Source organism: Callorhinchus milii, unplaced genomic scaffold (assembly GCF_018977255.1).
Source record: "Callorhinchus milii isolate IMCB2004 unplaced genomic scaffold, IMCB_Cmil_1.0 Scaffold83, whole genome shotgun sequence".
In the NCBI taxonomy this organism is placed as follows: domain Eukaryota; kingdom Metazoa; phylum Chordata; class Chondrichthyes; order Chimaeriformes; family Callorhinchidae; genus Callorhinchus; species Callorhinchus milii.
This window is the reverse complement of record NW_024704824.1, coordinates 16,686-37,428: the sequence shown is the minus strand read 5'-3', so window position 1 is coordinate 37,428 and position 20,743 is coordinate 16,686. Positions and strand designations below refer to the sequence as shown.

General features: G+C 42.7%; 1 protein-coding gene across 1 annotated transcript in view; it reads left to right on the top strand.

The window, feature by feature from the left end:
• LOC103173400 overlaps positions 1-11,794 on the top strand; it is a 27,642-nt gene extending 15,848 nt beyond the window's left edge. Inside the window, exons 4-18 of the mRNA XM_042345723.1 lie at positions 201-524; positions 779-1,087; positions 1,842-2,165; positions 2,420-2,728; positions 3,485-3,808; positions 4,063-4,371; positions 5,128-5,451; positions 5,706-6,014; positions 6,773-7,096; positions 7,351-7,659; positions 8,414-8,737; positions 8,991-9,299; positions 9,776-10,099; positions 10,350-10,658; positions 11,304-11,794. Coding sequence (XP_042201657.1) covers positions 201-524; positions 779-1,087; positions 1,842-2,165; positions 2,420-2,728; positions 3,485-3,808; positions 4,063-4,371; positions 5,128-5,451; positions 5,706-6,014; positions 6,773-7,096; positions 7,351-7,659; positions 8,414-8,737; positions 8,991-9,299; positions 9,776-10,099; positions 10,350-10,658; positions 11,304-11,689 — 4,817 coding nt within the window. The 3' untranslated portion in view covers positions 11,690-11,794. The remainder of the gene's footprint in view (positions 1-200; positions 525-778; positions 1,088-1,841; positions 2,166-2,419; positions 2,729-3,484; positions 3,809-4,062; positions 4,372-5,127; positions 5,452-5,705; positions 6,015-6,772; positions 7,097-7,350; positions 7,660-8,413; positions 8,738-8,990; positions 9,300-9,775; positions 10,100-10,349; positions 10,659-11,303) is intronic.
• The last annotated feature ends 8,949 nt before the right edge of the window (positions 11,795-20,743 follow it).

The window sequence follows — 20,743 nt, the reverse complement described above, 5'->3', positions numbered from 1 at the left end:
CAGCCATGGCGTTGGTCACCCTCCCTCCCCTCCCCTCTCCCCCCAACCCCAGCTCGGGTCTGAAATGCTGTACACTGTCCAGCACCTTGGGATGTCCTCCCGAAAGGCGCTATACTAATGTAATCGTGTTGCTGTTATACTTGAAAGTTTTCTCTGATTGACGGCATCAGTGTATTGATTTGATTGTGTTCTTCCCACAGTTTCATACACGAAGCAACCTTCAGTGTATCTGCTTCTCCCATCGGCAGAAGAATTGTCTGCTCAGCAGTCTCTCACCCTCAGTTGCCTGGTGAAGAACTTCGCTCCCAAAGAGATCTTTGTGGAGTGGACTGTGAATGACCAGTTGATTGATGCCAACAAATACAAGAACACTGAGTTGATGGCAGACAGTGCAGATTACTCCACGTACAGCATGTTATCCATCTCAGCCGGAGATTGGGACAGAGGCTATTCCTACTCCTGTGTGGTCGGACATGAAACTTTCCCACTGAAGACCCTGACCAGAGCCGTTAATAAATCCAGCGGTAAACCGAGTTTTGTAAACATTTCCCTTGTCCTGATGGACACCGTGAATGCCTGTCAATGAGGCTCTCAATACCATTTTGCTTATTTTTTGTGCACCCGCCTCCCGACCATTGCATTGTCAGTTTGGAGTCATGAAAAAGTAACTCAAAGAAAGTAATGGGAATATTCATGTACAGTATTGTTTAACTTGAACAAATATGAAATCCTGGATATTGCCTGTTATTTGGGTTTCAAGTTTCTTTTCCTTTTCTAGATTGTGATCCTCCTGAACCTGTCAAGATCTCTTTCCTGCCGCCTTCACCGAAACAGGTTTTGATGGAACCCATTGTAACGCTGACATGTGTCGTGGCGAATGCACCACATGACGTCAACGTGACTTGGACACAAGAACAGACACATTTACAGTCTGGATATGGGAAACCGTCTGCCACTGGGCCTCAGGAAGTGATCAGTAAACTAAACATTTCTACACAAGACTGGACCAGTGGGAAAGTATACTTCTGCATTGTCAGCCATGACGATATGCCGACTCCCATCAGAAAAAAGATATTTAAGGAGCCCGGTGAGCATCCAAGTTCAGGAAATCAATGATTTATTTGTTTATAGTAATTCCATAATGCAGGCAACCGACACATCTGTGAAAACAATTATAAACTGTCTTAGTTTTACAAGTCTGTCGATAGATTTGTCCCCTCTCACAAAGACCAGAAAATGTATATAGATATAATTTTATAAGCAGATTCTCTCACATGTAAAATATCAAAATATAGTCTAATCATTATACCTGGAGGATATTTAAACAGTTTTCGGGAGAAAAGGAAGCCACATCTAAACCACTGGTCACTGGGTATAAATAATAAAGTGCTGTTGGGAAATTTCAATCCACTCCAGTGTTCCCAGTCATAATAATGACAAACCACTGAGCACAGACTGAACAGACACACATTATTCTCAGCTTGTTCTGCGGTATCTTGTACGTCCCCCGATCTACCCGACCCACCATTGGCGGGAGAGCCTTCAGCCACTCTGCCCCAACCTCTGTAACTCCATCCCCCAATCACTCCACGTCGCTCCCTTCTTAGCCTTCTTCAAGTTCCGCCTCAAAACCCTCCTCTTCAGCCATGGCGTTGGTCACCCTCCCTCCCCTCCCCTCTCCCCCCAACCCCAGCTCGGGTCTGAAATGCTGTACACTGTCCAGCACCTTGGGATGTCCTCCCGAAAGGCGCTATACTAATGTAATCGTGTTGCTGTTATACTTGAAAGTTTTCTCTGATTGACGGCATCAGTGTATTGATTTGATTGTGTTCTTCCCACAGTTTCATACACGAAGCAACCTTCAGTGTATCTGCTTCTCCCATCGGCAGAAGAATTGTCTGCTCAGCAGTCTCTCACCCTCAGTTGCCTGGTGAAGAACTTCGCTCCCAAAGAGATCTTTGTGGAGTGGACTGTGAATGACCAGTTGATTGATGCCAACAAATACAAGAACACTGAGTTGATGGCAGACAGTGCAGATTACTCCACGTACAGCATGTTATCCATCTCAGCCGGAGATTGGGACAGAGGCTATTCCTACTCCTGTGTGGTCGGACATGAAACTTTCCCACTGAAGACCCTGACCAGAGCCGTTAATAAATCCAGCGGTAAACCGAGTTTTGTAAACATTTCCCTTGTCCTGATGGACACCGTGAATGCCTGTCAATGAGGCTCTCAATACCATTTTGCTTATTTTTTGTGCACCCGCCTCCCGACCATTGCATTGTCAGTTTGGAGTCATGAAAAAGTAACTCAAAGAAAGTAATGGGAATATTCATGTACAGTATTGTTTAACTTGAACAAATATGAAATCCTGGATATTGCCTGTTATTTGGGTTTCAAGTTTCTTTTCCTTTTCTAGATTGTGATCCTCCTGAACCTGTCAAGATCTCTTTCCTGCCGCCTTCACCGAAACAGGTTTTGATGGAACCCATTGTAACGCTGACATGTGTCGTGGCGAATGCACCACATGACGTCAACGTGACTTGGACACAAGAACAGACACATTTACAGTCTGGATATGGGAAACCGTCTGCCACTGGGCCTCAGGAAGTGATCAGTAAACTAAACATTTCTACACAAGACTGGACCAGTGGGAAAGTATACTTCTGCATTGTCAGCCATGACGATATGCCGACTCCCATCAGAAAAAAGATATTTAAGGAGCCCGGTGAGCATCCAAGTTCAGGAAATCAATGATTTATTTGTTTATAGTAATTCCATAATGCAGGCAACCGACACATCTGTGAAAACAATTATAAACTGTCTTAGTTTTACAAGTCTGTCGATAGATTTGTCCCCTCTCACAAAGACCAGAAAATGTATATAGATATAATTTTATAAGCAGATTCTCTCACATGTAAAATATCAAAATATAGTCTAATCATTATACCTGGAGGATATTTAAACAGTTTTCGGGGAGAAAAGGAAGCCACATCTAAACCACTGGTCACTGGGTATAAATAATAAAGTGCTGTTGGGAAATTTCAATCCACTCCAGTGTTCCCAGTCATAATAATGACAAACCACTGAGCACAGACTGAACAGACACACATTATTCTCAGCTTGTTCTGCGGTATCTTGTACGTCCCCCGATCTACCCGACCCACCATTGGCGGGAGAGCCTTCAGCCACTCTGCCCCCAACCTCTGTAACTCCATCCCCCAATCACTCCACGTCGCTCCCTTCTTAGCCTTCTTCAAGTTCCGCCTCAAAACCCTCCTCTTCAGCCATGGCGTTGGTCACCCTCCCTCCCCTCCCCTCTCCCCCCAACCCCAGCTCGGGTCTGAAATGCTGTACACTGTCCAGCACCTTGGGATGTCCTCCCGAAAGGCGCTATACTAATGTAATCGTGTTGCTGTTATACTTGAAAGTTTTCTCTGATTGACGGCATCAGTGTATTGATTTGATTGTGTTCTTCCCACAGTTTCATACACGAAGCAACCTTCAGTGTATCTGCTTCTCCCATCGGCAGAAGAATTGTCTGCTCAGCAGTCTCTCACCCTCAGTTGCCTGGTGAAGAACTTCGCTCCCAAAGAGATCTTTGTGGAGTGGACTGTGAATGACCAGTTGATTGATGCCAACAAATACAAGAACACTGAGTTGATGGCAGACAGTGCAGATTACTCCACGTACAGCATGTTATCCATCTCAGCCGGAGATTGGGACAGAGGCTATTCCTACTCCTGTGTGGTCGGACATGAAACTTTCCCACTGAAGACCCTGACCAGAGCCGTTAATAAATCCAGCGGTAAACCGAGTTTTGTAAACATTTCCCTTGTCCTGATGGACACCGTGAATGCCTGTCAATGAGGCTCTCAATACCATTTTGCTTATTTTTTGTGCACCCGCCTCCCGACCATTGCATTGTCAGTTTGGAGTCATGAAAAAGTAACTCAAAGAAAGTAATGGGAATATTCATGTACAGTATTGTTTAACTTGAACAAATATGAAATCCTGGATATTGCCTGTTATTTGGGTTTCAAGTTTCTTTTCCTTTTCTAGATTGTGATCCTCCTGAACCTGTCAAGATCTCTTTCCTGCCGCCTTCACCGAAACAGGTTTTGATGGAACCCATTGTAACGCTGACATGTGTCGTGGCGAATGCACCACATGACGTCAACGTGACTTGGACACAAGAACAGACACATTTACAGTCTGGATATGGGAAACCGTCTGCCACTGGGCCTCAGGAAGTGATCAGTAAACTAAACATTTCTACACAAGACTGGACCAGTGGGAAAGTATACTTCTGCATTGTCAGCCATGACGATATGCCGACTCCCATCAGAAAAAAGATATTTAAGGAGCCCGGTGAGCATCCAAGTTCAGGAAATCAATGATTTATTTGTTTATAGTAATTCCATAATGCAGGCAACCGACACATCTGTGAAAACAATTATAAACTGTCTTAGTTTTACAAGTCTGTCGATAGATTTGTCCCCTCTCACAAAGACCAGAAAATGTATATAGATATAATTTTATAAGCAGATTCTCTCACATGTAAAATATCAAAATATAGTCTAATCATTATACCTGGAGGATATTTAAACAGTTTTCGGGGAGAAAAGGAAGCCACATCTAAACCACTGGTCACTGGGTATAAATAATAAAGTGCTGTTGGGAAATTTCAATCCACTCCAGTGTTCCCAGTCATAATAATGACAAACCACTGAGCACAGACTGAACAGACACACATTATTCTCAGCTTGTTCTGCGGTATCTTGTACGTCCCCCGATCTACCCGACCCACCATTGGCGGGAGAGCCTTCAGCCACTCTGCCCCCAACCTCTGTAACTCCATCCCCCAATCACTCCACGTCGCTCCCTTCTTAGCCTTCTTCAAGTTCCGCCTCAAAACCCTCCTCTTCAGCCATGGCGTTGGTCACCCTCCCTCCCCTCCCCTCTCCCCCCAACCCCAGCTCGGGTCTGAAATGCTGTACACTGTCCAGCACCTTGGGATGTCCTCCCGAAAGGCGCTATACTAATGTAATCGTGTTGCTGTTATACTTGAAAGTTTTCTCTGATTGACGGCATCAGTGTATTGATTTGATTGTGTTCTTCCCACAGTTTCATACACGAAGCAACCTTCAGTGTATCTGCTTCTCCCATCGGCAGAAGAATTGTCTGCTCAGCAGTCTCTCACCCTCAGTTGCCTGGTGAAGAACTTCGCTCCCAAAGAGATCTTTGTGGAGTGGACTGTGAATGACCAGTTGATTGATGCCAACAAATACAAGAACACTGAGTTGATGGCAGACAGTGCAGATTACTCCACGTACAGCATGTTATCCATCTCAGCCGGAGATTGGGACAGAGGCTATTCCTACTCCTGTGTGGTCGGACATGAAACTTTCCCACTGAAGACCCTGACCAGAGCCGTTAATAAATCCAGCGGTAAACCGAGTTTTGTAAACATTTCCCTTGTCCTGATGGACACCGTGAATGCCTGTCAATGAGGCTCTCAATACCATTTTGCTTATTTTTTGTGCACCCGCCTCCCGACCATTGCATTGTCAGTTTGGAGTCATGAAAAAGTAACTCAAAGAAAGTAATGGGAATATTCATGTACAGTATTGTTTAACTTGAACAAATATGAAATCCTGGATATTGCCTGTTATTTGGGTTTCAAGTTTCTTTTCCTTTTCTAGATTGTGATCCTCCTGAACCTGTCAAGATCTCTTTCCTGCCGCCTTCACCGAAACAGGTTTTGATGGAACCCATTGTAACGCTGACATGTGTCGTGGCGAATGCACCACATGACGTCAACGTGACTTGGACACAAGAACAGACACATTTACAGTCTGGATATGGGAAACCGTCTGCCACTGGGCCTCAGGAAGTGATCAGTAAACTAAACATTTCTACACAAGACTGGACCAGTGGGAAAGTATACTTCTGCATTGTCAGCCATGACGATATGCCGACTCCCATCAGAAAAAAGATATTTAAGGAGCCCGGTGAGCATCCAAGTTCAGGAAATCAATGATTTATTTGTTTATAGTAATTCCATAATGCAGGCAACCGACACATCTGTGAAAACAATTATAAACTGTCTTAGTTTTACAAGTCTGTCGATAGATTTGTCCCCTCTCACAAAGACCAGAAAATGTATATAGATATAATTTTATAAGCAGATTCTCTCACATGTAAAATATCAAAATATAGTCTAATCATTATACCTGGAGGATATTTAAACAGTTTTCGGGGAGAAAAGGAAGCCACATCTAAACCACTGGTCACTGGGTATAAATAATAAAGTGCTGTTGGGAAATTTCAATCCACTCCAGTGTTCCCAGTCATAATAATGACAAACCACTGAGCACAGACTGAACAGACACACATTATTCTCAGCTTGTTCTGCGGTATCTTGTACGTCCCCCGATCTACCCGACCCACCATTGGCGGGAGAGCCTTCAGCCACTCTGCCCCCAACCTCTGTAACTCCATCCCCCAATCACTCCACGTCGCTCCCTTCTTAGCCTTCTTCAAGTTCCGCCTCAAAACCCTCCTCTTCAGCCATGGCGTTGGTCACCCTCCCTCCCCTCCCCCTCTCCCCCCCAACCCCAGCTCGGGTCTGAAATGCTGTACACTGTCCAGCACCTTGGGATGTCCTCCCGAAAGGCGCTATACTAATGTAATCGTGTTGCTGTTATACTTGAAAGTTTTCTCTGATTGACGGCATCAGTGTATTGATTTGATTGTGTTCTTCCCACAGTTTCATACACGAAGCAACCTTCAGTGTATCTGCTTCTCCCATCGGCAGAAGAATTGTCTGCTCAGCAGTCTCTCACCCTCAGTTGCCTGGTGAAGAACTTCGCTCCCAAAGAGATCTTTGTGGAGTGGACTGTGAATGACCAGTTGATTGATGCCAACAAATACAAGAACACTGAGTTGATGGCAGACAGTGCAGATTACTCCACGTACAGCATGTTATCCATCTCAGCCGGAGATTGGGACAGAGGCTATTCCTACTCCTGTGTGGTCGGACATGAAACTTTCCCACTGAAGACCCTGACCAGAGCCGTTAATAAATCCAGCGGTAAACCGAGTTTTGTAAACATTTCCCTTGTCCTGATGGACACCGTGAATGCCTGTCAATGAGGCTCTCAATACCATTTTGCTTATTTTTTGTGCACCCGCCTCCCGACCATTGCATTGTCAGTTTGGAGTCATGAAAAAGTAACTCAAAGAAAGTAATGGGAATATTCATGTACAGTATTGTTTAACTTGAACAAATATGAAATCCTGGATATTGCCTGTTATTTGGGTTTCAAGTTTCTTTTCCTTTTCTAGATTGTGATCCTCCTGAACCTGTCAAGATCTCTTTCCTGCCGCCTTCACCGAAACAGGTTTTGATGGAACCCATTGTAACGCTGACATGTGTCGTGGCGAATGCACCACATGACGTCAACGTGACTTGGACACAAGAACAGACACATTTGCAGTCTGGATATGGGAAACCGTCTGCCACTGGGCCTCAGGAAGTGATCAGTAAACTAAACATTTCTACACAAGACTGGACCGGTGGGAAAGTATACTTCTGCATTGTCAGCCATGACGATATGCCGACTCCCATCAGAAAAAAGATATTTAAGGAGCCCGGTGAGCATCCAAGTTCAGGAAATCAATGATTTATTTGTTTATAGTAATTCCATAATGCAGGCAACCGACACATCTGTGAAAACAATTATAAACTGTCTTAGTTTTACAAGTCTGTCGATAGATTTGTCCCCTCTCACAAAGACCAGAAAATATATATAGATATAATTTTATAAGCAGATTCTCTCACATATAAAATATCAAAAATAGTCTAACCATTATACCTGGAGGATATTTAAACAGTTTTCGTGGAGAAAAGGAAGCCACATCTAAACCACTGGTCACTGGGTATAAATAATAAAGTGCTGTTGGGAAATTTCAATCCACTCCAGTGTTCCCAGTCATAATAATGACAAACCACTGAGCACAGACTGAACAGACACACATTATTCTCAGCTTGTTCTGCGGTATCTTGGACGTCCCCCGATCTACCCGACCCACCATTGGCGGGAGAGCCTTCAGCCACTCTGCTCCCAACCTCTGTAACTCCATCCCCCAATCACTCCACGTCGCTCCCTTCTTAGCCTTCTTCAAGTTCCGCCTCAAAACCCTCCTCTTCAGCCATGGCGTTGGTCACCCTCCCTCCCCTCCCCTCTCCCCCCAACCCCAGCTCGGGTCTGAAATGCTGTACACTGTCCAGCACCTTGGGATGTCCTCCCGAAAGGCGCTATACTAATGTAATCGTGTTGCTGTTATACTTGAAAGTTTTCTCTGATTGACGGCATCAGTGTATTGATTTGATTGTTTCTTCCCACAGTTTCATACACGAAGCAACCTTCAGTGTATCTGCTTCTCCCATCGGCAGAAGAATTGTCTGCTCAGCAGTCTCTCACCCTCAGTTGCCTGGTGAAGAACTTCGCTCCCAAAGAGATCTTTGTGGAGTGGACTGTGAATGACCAGTTGATTGATGCCAACAAATACAAGAACACTGAGTTGATGGCAGACAGTGCAGATTACTCCACGTACAGCATGTTATCCATCTCAGCCGGAGATTGGGACAGAGGCTATTCCTACTCCTGTGTGGTCGGACATGAAACTTTCCCACTGAAGACCCTGACCAGAGCCGTTAATAAATCCAGCGGTAAACCGAGTTTTGTAAACATTTCCCTTGTCCTGATGGACACCGTGAATGCCTGTCAATGAGGCTCTCAATACCATTTTGCTTATTTTTTGTGCACCCGCCTCCCGACCATTGCATTGTCAGTTTGGAGTCATGAAAAAGTAACTCAAAGAAAGTAATGGGAATATTCATGTACAGTATTGTTTAACTTGAACAAATATGAAATCCTGGATATTGCCTGTTATTTGGGTTTCAAGTTTCTTTCCTTTTCTAGATTGTGATCCTCCTGAACCTGTCAAGATCTCTTTCCTGCCGCCTTCACCGAAACAGGTTTTGATGGAACCCATTGTAACGCTGACATGTGTCGTGGCGAATGCACCACATGACGTCAACGTGACTTGGACACAAGAACAGACACATTTACAGTCTGGATATGGGAAACCGTCTGCCACTGGGCCTCAGGAAGTGATCAGTAAACTAAACATTTCTACACAAGACTGGACCAGTGGGAAAGTATACTTCTGCATTGTCAGCCATGACGATATGCCGACTCCCATCAGAAAAAAGATATTTAAGGAGCCCGGTGAGCATCCAAGTTCAGGAAATCAATGATTTATTTGTTTATAGTAATTCCATAATGCAGGCAACCGACACATCTGTGAAAACAATTATAAACTGTCTTAGTTTTACAAGTCTGTCGATAGATTTGTCCCCTCTCACAAAGACCAGAAAATGTATATAGATATAATTTTATAAGCAGATTCTCTCACATGTAAAATATCAAAATATAGTCTAATCATTATACCTGGAGGATATTTAAACAGTTTTCGGGGAGAAAAGGAAGCCACATCTAAACCACTGGTCACTGGGTATAAATAATAAAGTGCTGTTGGGAAATTTCAATCCACTCCAGTGTTCCCAGTCATAATAATGACAAACCACTGAGCACAGACTGAACAGACACACATTATTCTCAGCTTGTTCTGCGGTATCTTGTACTTGAAAGTTTTCTCTGATTGACGGCATCAGTGTATTGATTTGATTTTATTGTTTCCACAGTTGAGTACACGAAGCAACCTTCAGTGTATCTGCTTCTCCCATCGGCAGAAGAATTGTCTGCTCAGCAGTCTCTCACCCTCAGTTGCCTGGTGAAGAACTTCGCTCCCAAAGAGATCTTTGTGGAGTGGACTGTGAATGACCAGTTGATTGATGCCAACAAATACAAGAACACTGAGTTGATGGCAGACAGTGCAGATTACTCCACGTACAGCATGTTATCCATCTCAGCCGGAGATTGGGACAGAGGCTATTCCTACTCCTGTGTGGTCGGACATGAAACTTTCCCACTGAAGACCCTGACCAGAGCCGTTAATAAATCCAGCGGTAAACCGAGTTTTGTAAACATTTCCCTTGTCCTGATGGACACCGTGAATGCCAATGAGTCTCTCAATACCAATTTGCTTATTTTTTGTGCACCCGCCTCCCGACCATTGCATTGTCAATTTGGAGTCATGAAAAAGTAACTCAAAGAAAGTAATGGGAATATTCATGTACAGTATTGTTTAACTTGAACAAATATGAAATCCTGGATATCGCCTGTTATTTGGGTTTCAAGTTTCTTTTCCTTTTCTAGATTGTGATCCTCCTGAACCTGTCAAGATCTCTTTCCTGCCGCCTTCACCGAAACAGGTTTTGATGGAACCCATTGTAACGCTGACATGTGTCGTGGCGAATGCACCACATGACGTCAACGTGACTTGGACACAAGAACAGACACATTTACAGTCTGGATATGGGAAACCGTCTGCCACTGGACCTCAGGAAGTGATCAGTAAACTAAACATTTCTACACAAGACTGGACCGGAGGGAAAGTATACTTCTGCATTGTCAGCCATGACGATATACCGACTCCCATCAGAAAAAAGATATTTAAGGAGCCCGGTGAGCATCCAAGTTCAGGAAATCAATGATTTATTTGTTTATAGTAATTCCATAATGTAGGCAACCGAAACATCTGTGAAAGCAATTATAAACCGTTTTAGTTTTACAAGTCTGTCGATAGATTTTTCCCCTCTCACAAAGACCAGAAAATATATATAGATATATAATTTTATAAGCAGATTCTCTCACATGTAAAATATCAAAATATAGTCTAATCATTATACTTGGAGGATATTTAAACAGTTTTCGTGGAGAAAAGGAAGCCACATCTAAACTAAATTATTCTCAGCTTGTTCTGCGGTATCTTGGACGTCCCCCGATCTACCCGACCCACCATTGGCGGGAGAGCCTTCAGCCACTCTGCTCCCAACCTCTGTAACTCCATCCCCCAATCACTCCACGTCGCTCCCTTCTTAGCCTTCTTCAAGTTCCGCCTCAAAACCCTCCTCTTCAACCATGGCGTTGGTCACCCTCCCTCCCCTCTCCCCCAACCCCAGCTCGGGTCTGAAATGCTGTACACTGTCCAGCACCTTGGGATGTCCTCCCGAAAGGCGCTATACAAATGTAAACTTGTTGCTGTTATACTTGAAAGTTTTCTCTGATTGACGGCATCAGTGTATTGATTTGATTTTATTGTTTCCACAGTTGAGTACACGAAGCAACCTTCAGTGTATCTGCTTCTCCCATCGGCAGAAGAATTGTCTGCTCAGCAGTCTCTCACCCTCAGTTGCCTGGTGAAGAACTTCGCTCCCAAAGAGATCTTTGTGGAGTGGACTGTGAATGACCAGTTGATTGATGCCAACAAATACAAGAACACTGAGTTGATGGCAGACAGTGCAGATTACTCCACGTACAGCATGTTATCCATCTCAGCCGGAGATTGGGACAGAGGCTCTTCCTACTCCTGTGTGGTCGGACATGAAACTTTCCCACTGAAGACCCTGACCAGAGCCGTTAATAAATCCAGCGGTAAACCGAATTTTGTAAACATTTCCCTTGTCCTGATGGACACCGCGAATGCCTGTCAATGAGTCTCTCAATACCATTTTGCTTATTTTTTGTGCACCCGCCTCCCGACCATTGCATTGTCAGTTTGGAGTCATGAAAAAGTAACTCAAATAAAGATCATTGTTGTATTTATGAGTCAGGTACGGAGGGGATGATTTCCAATTAATTACACAGACAATTTCCAGATTGAGAAATGATGCACCTTTTGTTTGAAGCGATGTTAGTATCAAGTTAAGTCAGTTTGGTTTGGATACTCTTAAGCATGGGGATGGATTTTCACAGCTGGCTGACCCAAAAAAAAGTTTTTAGAACATTCCCAAAACACCGGTTACAATCCAATCTCAGAATGGATTTTGTTTACAGCATGTTGTGGAATTGCGTGGGACAGCTCAACCTGTTTCATTCCAGGATGATTTATTTTTCAGTAAATAATATCACATTCCACACATAACTACATCTCAGAAGCAAATTATGGCCTTTTCTGCTAAATTTGCTGGTAAATACTTCTCACGAACAGCAACAGATCTGGGTGCAGCAACATATTCACTTACACCACACTCACCCATACTCGTACATTGTAAAACAAAGACACTCATTCACATTCACGCACACTTACACACACTCACATCCACCCAAGCCTACACACACTTACACACACTCACATCCACCCAAGGCTACACACACTTACACACACTCACACGCACCAGACCAACACACATTCGCACACACCTCCACCCAGGCCCATACACAATCGCACACACCCAGGCTGTCAAACACTCAAACAAACTCACACACACTCACATCCACCGAGGCTCACACACACCCAGACCCACACACATTCACAAACACTCACATCCACCCAGGCCCCCCACAACCCCACCCCCACACACACATCCACCCAGGCCCCCCACAACCCCACCCCCACACTCACATCCACCCAGGCCCCCCACAATCCCACCCCCACACTCACATCCACCCAGGCCCCCCACAACCCCACCCCACACTCACATCCACCCAGGCCCCCCACAACCCCACCCCCACACTCACATCCACCCAGGCCCCCCACAACCCCACCCCCACACTCACATCCACCCAGGCCCCCCACAACACCACCCCCACACTCACATCCACCCAGGTCCACACACAAGCACACAAAACTGCATTGCTGTGGCACTTCACCAAGAAGGACACCCACGCAGTCAGAAAACCCGATTCTCCCCTTTTATACATTGCTGTAACAACTAAAACTCAATGTCACCATTTTCCTTCAGGTGATTCTGCAGGTTTTTGAGAATATGATACATGTTTTTGTTCTCTAAGATAGGAAACATCACCTTGACAGTGAGTGTCAGTCTCTGATCCCTTCCCCAATCAGTCTCACATGGCCACATGCAGCAAAGGTGGTAATCAATAAAGCTCAGGGATGAAACGCTACACTTAATCCTCAATCCCTTCAGTTGGTGTAACCTGACGTTTGTGCCGGTTCCTCTATTGCTTTACAGTAATATTAACCATTTTGAAATAGGCACAGTGCCATTCATAAAAATATTGATGATAACATAATATGGTAAAGGACACAGTCATGAATAACATGGGGAATGGCATAAAGTTACAGAGCGTTCGGCTGAGTTGGCAGAAAGGTGGAAATGAAGTTCAATATTGAGAGCAGTTTGTTGAAAGTATAATGGCGAAAAACAATCACTAAAGGAATTACAGCAAAATAATTATAAGGGATTTAACAAAACTTGGAGAATAAATCGAATGGATTGAATATCAAAAGGCCATAAAAATGATTCAGTATTTTTCACATAGGAATTTGATTGCCAATTACATGTAAAGTTAGCACGATTGTGGGTTGAGCACTGTATTCAGTTCTGGACACTATTATGCAAAGGAAATAAGAGCCGCTGAGAAGGTTTAGGTTAGTATCACAAAGAAGATGCCTATGATTGGCGTTACAGTGATGAGGATGAGCTTCAAACATTCTGGCAGAAACAAAAAGGAAGAGTATCAAATACAAGTTGTTTTGAAAAACTGACATCGTGAAAGACGATTGTATCCATACAAACGGGATAAAACATCCAGGAAAGTCACTGCGAAATATAAAGTAAGCGTCGATTTTTATACAGAGATAAATAATAATAATCCTTGCATTTGATGTTGCGCCTTCTCATGTCTTCGAGACGTCTCAAAGCGCTTCGCAAAACATACTGTAAAGTGAATTGACTGTATTTTGTGGGCAAAACATGGCAGCCAACTTCACACAGCAGACTTTTTGAATATAGGATTGTTGACCACAACACCATAATGTAAAGGAATTTGAAACAGCATTTCAATAGTCACGGAATGAAAATGCAAAACAACAGCAGAAAGGTGGAATTGGAACATTGGAACAGATTTGCCATTTTCTACCAGAAGCGTCTCAATGGGAGGATTTCCACCTTTTGTAGTTCCACAAGTTTAATTTTCTCAACGTGTTTCCCAAATTCTTCTCTGGATTCAATAATTCTTGGAACAAATGTACAAACACTAAAATAAATTACTTCTTCATCTCTCTTAAAATTAGAAGTTTTGAAGGGAGGGAGGAAGCCCATGATCAACTGGGAAACTTTATATACATTAATAATCAAGATGGAAAAGAAGAAGTCTCAGTTTTCAATCCCCTCTGAATATATTTCTTTTTTTTTATCCTCACAGATTTCCCAACCGAGACGATGCTGGAAGGTTTTCAACAACAGGGAAGTGGCAACCTCTGGCCGACTGCTTCCACCTTCATCATCCTCTTCTTCCTGAGTATTTTCTACAGTGCCACGGTCACTCTATTTAAGGTGGGGAGAGGAAATTCATTGACACTATGATCTGATGTAACAGCTGCCGGTAAATAATTCTTCCACGGGAACTGATGGTGAAGCTCATTGCAGCCACTGTGTTGGGAAACTCCCCCTGTCCCCACAGGACAGGATCCGTGTGACCAAGCTGTGTGAGGGTGATGGACATATCCTCTCACCATTACACACCCTATCACACCTGACATATGCTCACCTGGTATAGCCGCAGGCAAGGAGCGAGGCTCATTTACTGATCTTGTGGATCTTTCAGTATATTGTGGAGACTTGAAAGCGAAGGGTTTCTGCCTGTATAAGGCAATGACAGACCAATACCCACTGACACAGTATCAGTTGGGATTGTGTTTGTTTGTGGGTGGTGGGGGGGTATGTGTGGACATTCATATACACAAATAAACACAATCTGAAATACTAAATCTCCTCCCAGGCTGAAATTATTCATCATATCTTTACTTTTATTTTCCAGTTAAAATGAGTTTATTACCATCAGCTTCACCGATGTTCCTCGTCTGTTTGTGTTTATCGTCAATGTCCTGTGACAGAGTATGTGATGTCCTGTTTCACCGATTGATCTAATTCATTGGAAGTAAACATTGTATTGTGCAACTACGTAGATTTTAGTGACTTTTCTTATTGTTGGATTATTTCCCAATCTGCCTTTTGTTAATAACATTTCACATTGTTATTTCATGTACTGTCACACCTCTCTGATATTCTTTATTTGCTGTTTACTATTTGTGTGGTGTAATGATACAGAAAGACAGAGGCTGTTATATTTTGTCCTTTTATTTCATTCTGAAGATGAGTATTTGTGATCCGATCCTATTCCATAATGCCTACAGATTCTCTATATTTGTTTGTCCGAAGTATCAATAAATGATAAAAGTTATTGAGCTGTTTGATCTGTGTCTTTCCTGTTCCCTTTGTGTCAATGCCGCCTTGACTTATGATTTCCAAATTGTTCAGATTCACAGAAGCTCAGCATTAAACAAAAGCTGTTGAATGAACTGTCCGACTTCAGTTCGGGTTTTACTGGAACAATTAATGGGCGAAATCTTTGCACTTGAATTGCTTCTCCGCTCCAGTGACCAGCAGCTGCTTCTGTCCCCCAGTGATCAGCTCCACACCCAGATACAGCTTCAGACACATGGCTATTCTAATATAGTAACACGCAGCTCTGTGTTATAGTATTTATAGCACAATGTGAGTGTGCAATGTGTTTGATATATGCAGAGAGCTTCATCTCCTGCCTGTGCTGAGCTGACAATCTGAGCAGCACCACAGTGGGAGGCCATGAAGCCCAAATCCCAGCTGTGGGCAGTTGGGCTGCTGTGTTGGCCCAGACTCCTCTTCACAGTTTAAACTGTGAAAGGCTTTGGGACGTCTTGCTGACGTGGCAGCAAACAACATGTGCAACCACTTGAGACAGAGGTTTTTGTGCTTAAATCCACATCGGAATTTGACAATAATGGAGTTGATGTTTGTGAAATACACTCCAATGCTCTGCTGGGGTTGTGCTGTGTTGTTATGCGTTTGGTTCTTCGGTCCTTTTGCCTTCTTACCAAACTGTTGAAGTGCTTTGACACATCTCCTTGATGTGAAAAGCTCCATAACAAACCTCAGGATTACTACTGAGATGGTCGACTTTCAGCAAACAGAAAATCAATAAGTACATTTTTCATATGTTAGTTTCAGCATTAGAGAGACAGACAGACACGTGCAATAATCCGTTTGCCGTTTCACCTATTTCAATATTTTAAAGAAAATGAACAGATCTGGAATTAATATTGTCGCCATTCCACAGAAACTCCCTGCACAGAAGCACATATTTTGTATCCATTGTTGAATGTTATTTTCTCTAAAATTAATATTTGCATAACTCGAACAGAAAGCATTTCCCCGCTCTCCCCGATATACCCTTGTAACCCAGTTCACAGCCAATTCTATTGATGAATATGGATCCCTGGTAACCCGCTTAGTGCGGAAATGTGGTGTAACATTTATCTTCATGATTCTGCTTCGACCAAAGATCAAGCCCTGATCTATATTGAAGCTAAATATATGCACAAATGTCTTAACTAGTCAGAGTTATTATTAGTAGTCTTATTATTATATTGCATTCAGTATTTTTAAGCATTTTCTTATCCTCAGTTACATCCACTTTTAATCTGAGCTGATCTACTGTAACAGATCAGTTTGAACATAAGAAAAACATATGAACATAAGAATTGTTAGTCGAAAGAAGATTATGGTCTGTCCAGTTTGCCTTCCACCATCCTGGCAGTCACATGCACATGTCAGGTCTCACACTATATACTTTATCCCACAATATTATTTCCTAAAATACATCTTATTTACTTTTGAAAGAATCAACAGGTTATGTTTCAACCATCTCCCGAGGGAGACTGTTCCATACGTTTGCTGTTCGCTCACTGAAATAGTATTTACGCAATTTTTTAAAATTTCAATTGCAGGCCATGTCCTGTGTTTAGCCGCCATTCTGTACATGTATTTTGCTTCCTACAGTTTCCCTCCCTGACAATCAGCACAACAGGGAAGGAATTTCGCTTGTGTCACTCTTTACTGTTTAATGCAGAATTTTACTGTGTTCAGAACTTGGCAAATTGTAAAATAGAGCTTCAAATTTAAACGACGTTTGTCATTAAGTTTCTTGTATCAACTACAGCAAACTGGTGACAACAACAACAAATTACATTGGGAAAGCGTCTTTCGTATTGGGAGGACGTCCCAATGCATTGAATGAGGAGAGAGTTTGCAAAGATTTCAAAAAAAAATAATTTAAAAATGTTCTGATATTTTTGAAATAATAATATTCTTCACATTTGATAGAGCGCTTTATCACTTTTTTCACACATTCCCCGAGTAAGAATCATGTTCTATGACGATCACGTAAAAATCTTTAATCTGTATAGGAAATTGTACATATAGATTATGATGTGTGTGTATGTGAGAGAGGGGTCGGTTGAGGAAAAATTTGCACAAGAGACAAAACTCTGTTTAGGGAACAGTTTGACTACAACTGTTCTTCAGGAAACCTTAATGTCTGGAATGTGTAAATCTCTTCCAGGAGGAGCAGACCTATTAAACCTAAATCAGGTGCATTTCAGACGCTGGTTCGTTAGGCTTTGGAAGTGTAACTGCTGGGGTTTAATAAGTTAAATTTGAAATCTTGCGATTGTATGCACTGTCTGGCAAGTTTCCTGTGACTTGACCAGTTAGAATTATCCTCTGTGTTAGTGCTTTGACCTGCAGGGTTAACAGGACTTAAATGGAATGAATCTCCAATGCCCACTGCGACTGCTTTGCCCACTGGTCCTACCAATCGGGCAGGCAGACAGGCTGGTTTGCCAACAGCAGGACCTGGATTCACATTTTGTTGCCAACCGTTCCACCGAGGAGTGAATTAATTTCCAATGAGAAAACCAGACCCCCAACACTCCCCACCCCCTTCCCACCACAACACACACACACCGCCCCTGTTCTCCATATGGATAGTCAAATTAAAGTACAAATCACAATTAATAACTTGGAGAAAAAAATTAATTTAAATTAACCCTTTTACTGAAACCTGCTGCCCCAGGTCAAACAACACTTACAAGAAATCATTGACATTGGCACGTGATGATCTGAGAAAGAGTCAGTTCCTTATCTGCAGGAAACACCTGCACTTTCGGACACTAAATTAGAGCGACTTCCTCCTAAAACTGACCTGAAAGCCATCTGCTCGAAACTGGTTCAAAATGTTCCACCGAACAACACGGAGCGTCCTCCACACATGGCTTCTGTCTGTGGAACTAAAAAAAATTGTCAAATTAAAGTATCAGATGTTGTTCTGCAGAGGTTACAAAAACTGTTGATCGGCATTTGTAACTATTGGGGAATACTTCACACTACAGCATTAATATTATCCGGCAACAAACCAATGACAAACACCATATAAACATGTTACAGAGCTTAAAACTTCTTGGTTTCTTGGTTATTTCATGTTTCTGTAACTATAATCCCTCCACCCAAACTGTATATCACAAAAGTAAAACAAATATTCGAAACCTATTGCAGGTAAATTAGCATCAGAGAGAATAACAATTTGCAGTTGTTATTATGGCCGCCTTATTACAATCTAACAGCAATATGAGGAACACGTGTGATGGCAGAACAGAAACCTTTTTTATTGAGTATAATTGATCTTTGGAAATGTATTTCAGAGACTGTTACTATGAAACCAAAACTATTCAGGAAATAAAGCAGCTTTTGTGTCTAAGTGTTTATATAAAGTGTTTGGAAACAAGTAAATTGTTTGTATTGTGTCTGAGCGCTGAACTATGTGTATTAACTCGGCTCAGTTGGCAGCACTCTCGCCTGTCAGTCAGAAGGCCGTGGGTTCAAGCCCTGTGTCTGTGTGTGGAGCTCAGGACCTCTCGGCATTGCAGTGCAGGGGCTGAGCTGTATTGGAGGAGATTTGGTCGTCTGTTTCTGTGGATGTTATAGAACACATTCCTCTGTTTGGAAAAAAAGCACATTTCTCAAATGGGGATTGTTGGCCAGGATACAGGGAGACACTCCCTTCTCGTGTCGAATAGTGCCCTGGGATCTTTAACATCGACCTGAACAGACAGACAAACCTCCGTTTAATGTCTCATCTGAAGGATTGCGTCCCTCACAACGCAGCACAGCCCCGGCACTGTTTTGTGGTATCAGCCGGGACTATATGAGTTTAAAATGCCGATGTGGGTCGTGTACACACAACCTTTGAATCAGAGGCAAAAGTGCTGCCATGTGAAACCGACTAATACACACTTCACGGCTGCTTGGCATCGGCTGCAAAACACAGGCACTAAACTCTGCTGTAAATCATGCGCAGTGACGAAAATATTCTCCTGACATGAAAGGCGCTGTATAAAATGTAAAGATTATTATATTCTCTGTGTATTACAGGTGTTGAAACAACATTTAATACCTACACCGGTGAAACAACATCTGAGAGAACAATAATTGAGAGTGTCTATTATCCCCTCAATCAGAGAACCAAAGAAGTTTACAACATAGAAAAGGTAACTTGGTTTATTCTGTGTCTGTTGGTTCTTTTAATTGCAAACCTTTGTATCCCGTTCATTCGCTCTGTTCATATACACCGATAGTTGACTCCAGTTTAGCTTTGTTTCTGGCTCTTTTCAAAACTAATATGGATTTTTATCACAACACCTGAGCCGGTCAGCCCACTCCATATCCAAACCACTCTGTGCAATAAAAATAAACTAACATTGCCATTTGCTCATTTGCTAACGATCGTAACTTCATATCCTTTAGTCACCCATTTACCGAACAGTAGCAATACATTCTCTATATTAGCTCTGTCAATAATTCAGATAATTTAAAGCCCTCTGTCAGGCCATCTCTCAGCCATTTTTAATTAGATTTCCACCATTAATGTGGAGTCATTGTGGACTCCTGTGTCTCAGTGTTTAGAGTACCAGCCTCACAAGCAGGAGACTGAGGTCTGATTACTGACAGAGCAAAAAATGTGGGCAAGTTTCCTTGCTCCACACATGAGATAATAATACCTGAAGAAAAATAAAAAACAATAATGGTCATTTCAATCCACGACTATTGTGGGACACTGTTGTGTGCTCTTCGCTGCCGAGTTTCGCCCACAAATATTCAATCAATTCACTTTACAGTATATTTTGTGAAGCTCTTTAAGACGTTTAGAAGATGTGAAAAGCGCTATATCGAATGCAAGGATTATTATTATTATATTATTATTATTCCCGGATTTTCTCTTGTTTTTGGTATCTTAATTTGGAAAATATCTTAATATTTGTTGTTTCTCTGTTTCACTCATCTAACAATGTAACCAATGTTATTTTATTAAAAATGTTTTCAAATAGCGTGAAGCTGGTCTTGTTGTGGAAAGATTAAAATTGATTCTACATTACTCCGCAACTGTTAAGAGCTCTGAGACGCCCCCCTGCGTTGAGGGCGCTATATAACTGCAAGTTGTTATTGCTGCTGTTGTTGTTGCATCTGAGTACAGACTTCCCAGGGCACCACGGCTCAAAGTGCAGTGACAATAAGTGACACACATCATCTGTCAGGGTGTGCTATCTGCGGAGCCTGTGCTCTGTGGGCAGTGAAGGCTTTGCTGTTGATCTGCAGATGAAAATCATGTTAGTGGAAGCGTTAGAGAGCGTCACCAGTCACAGTGATCAC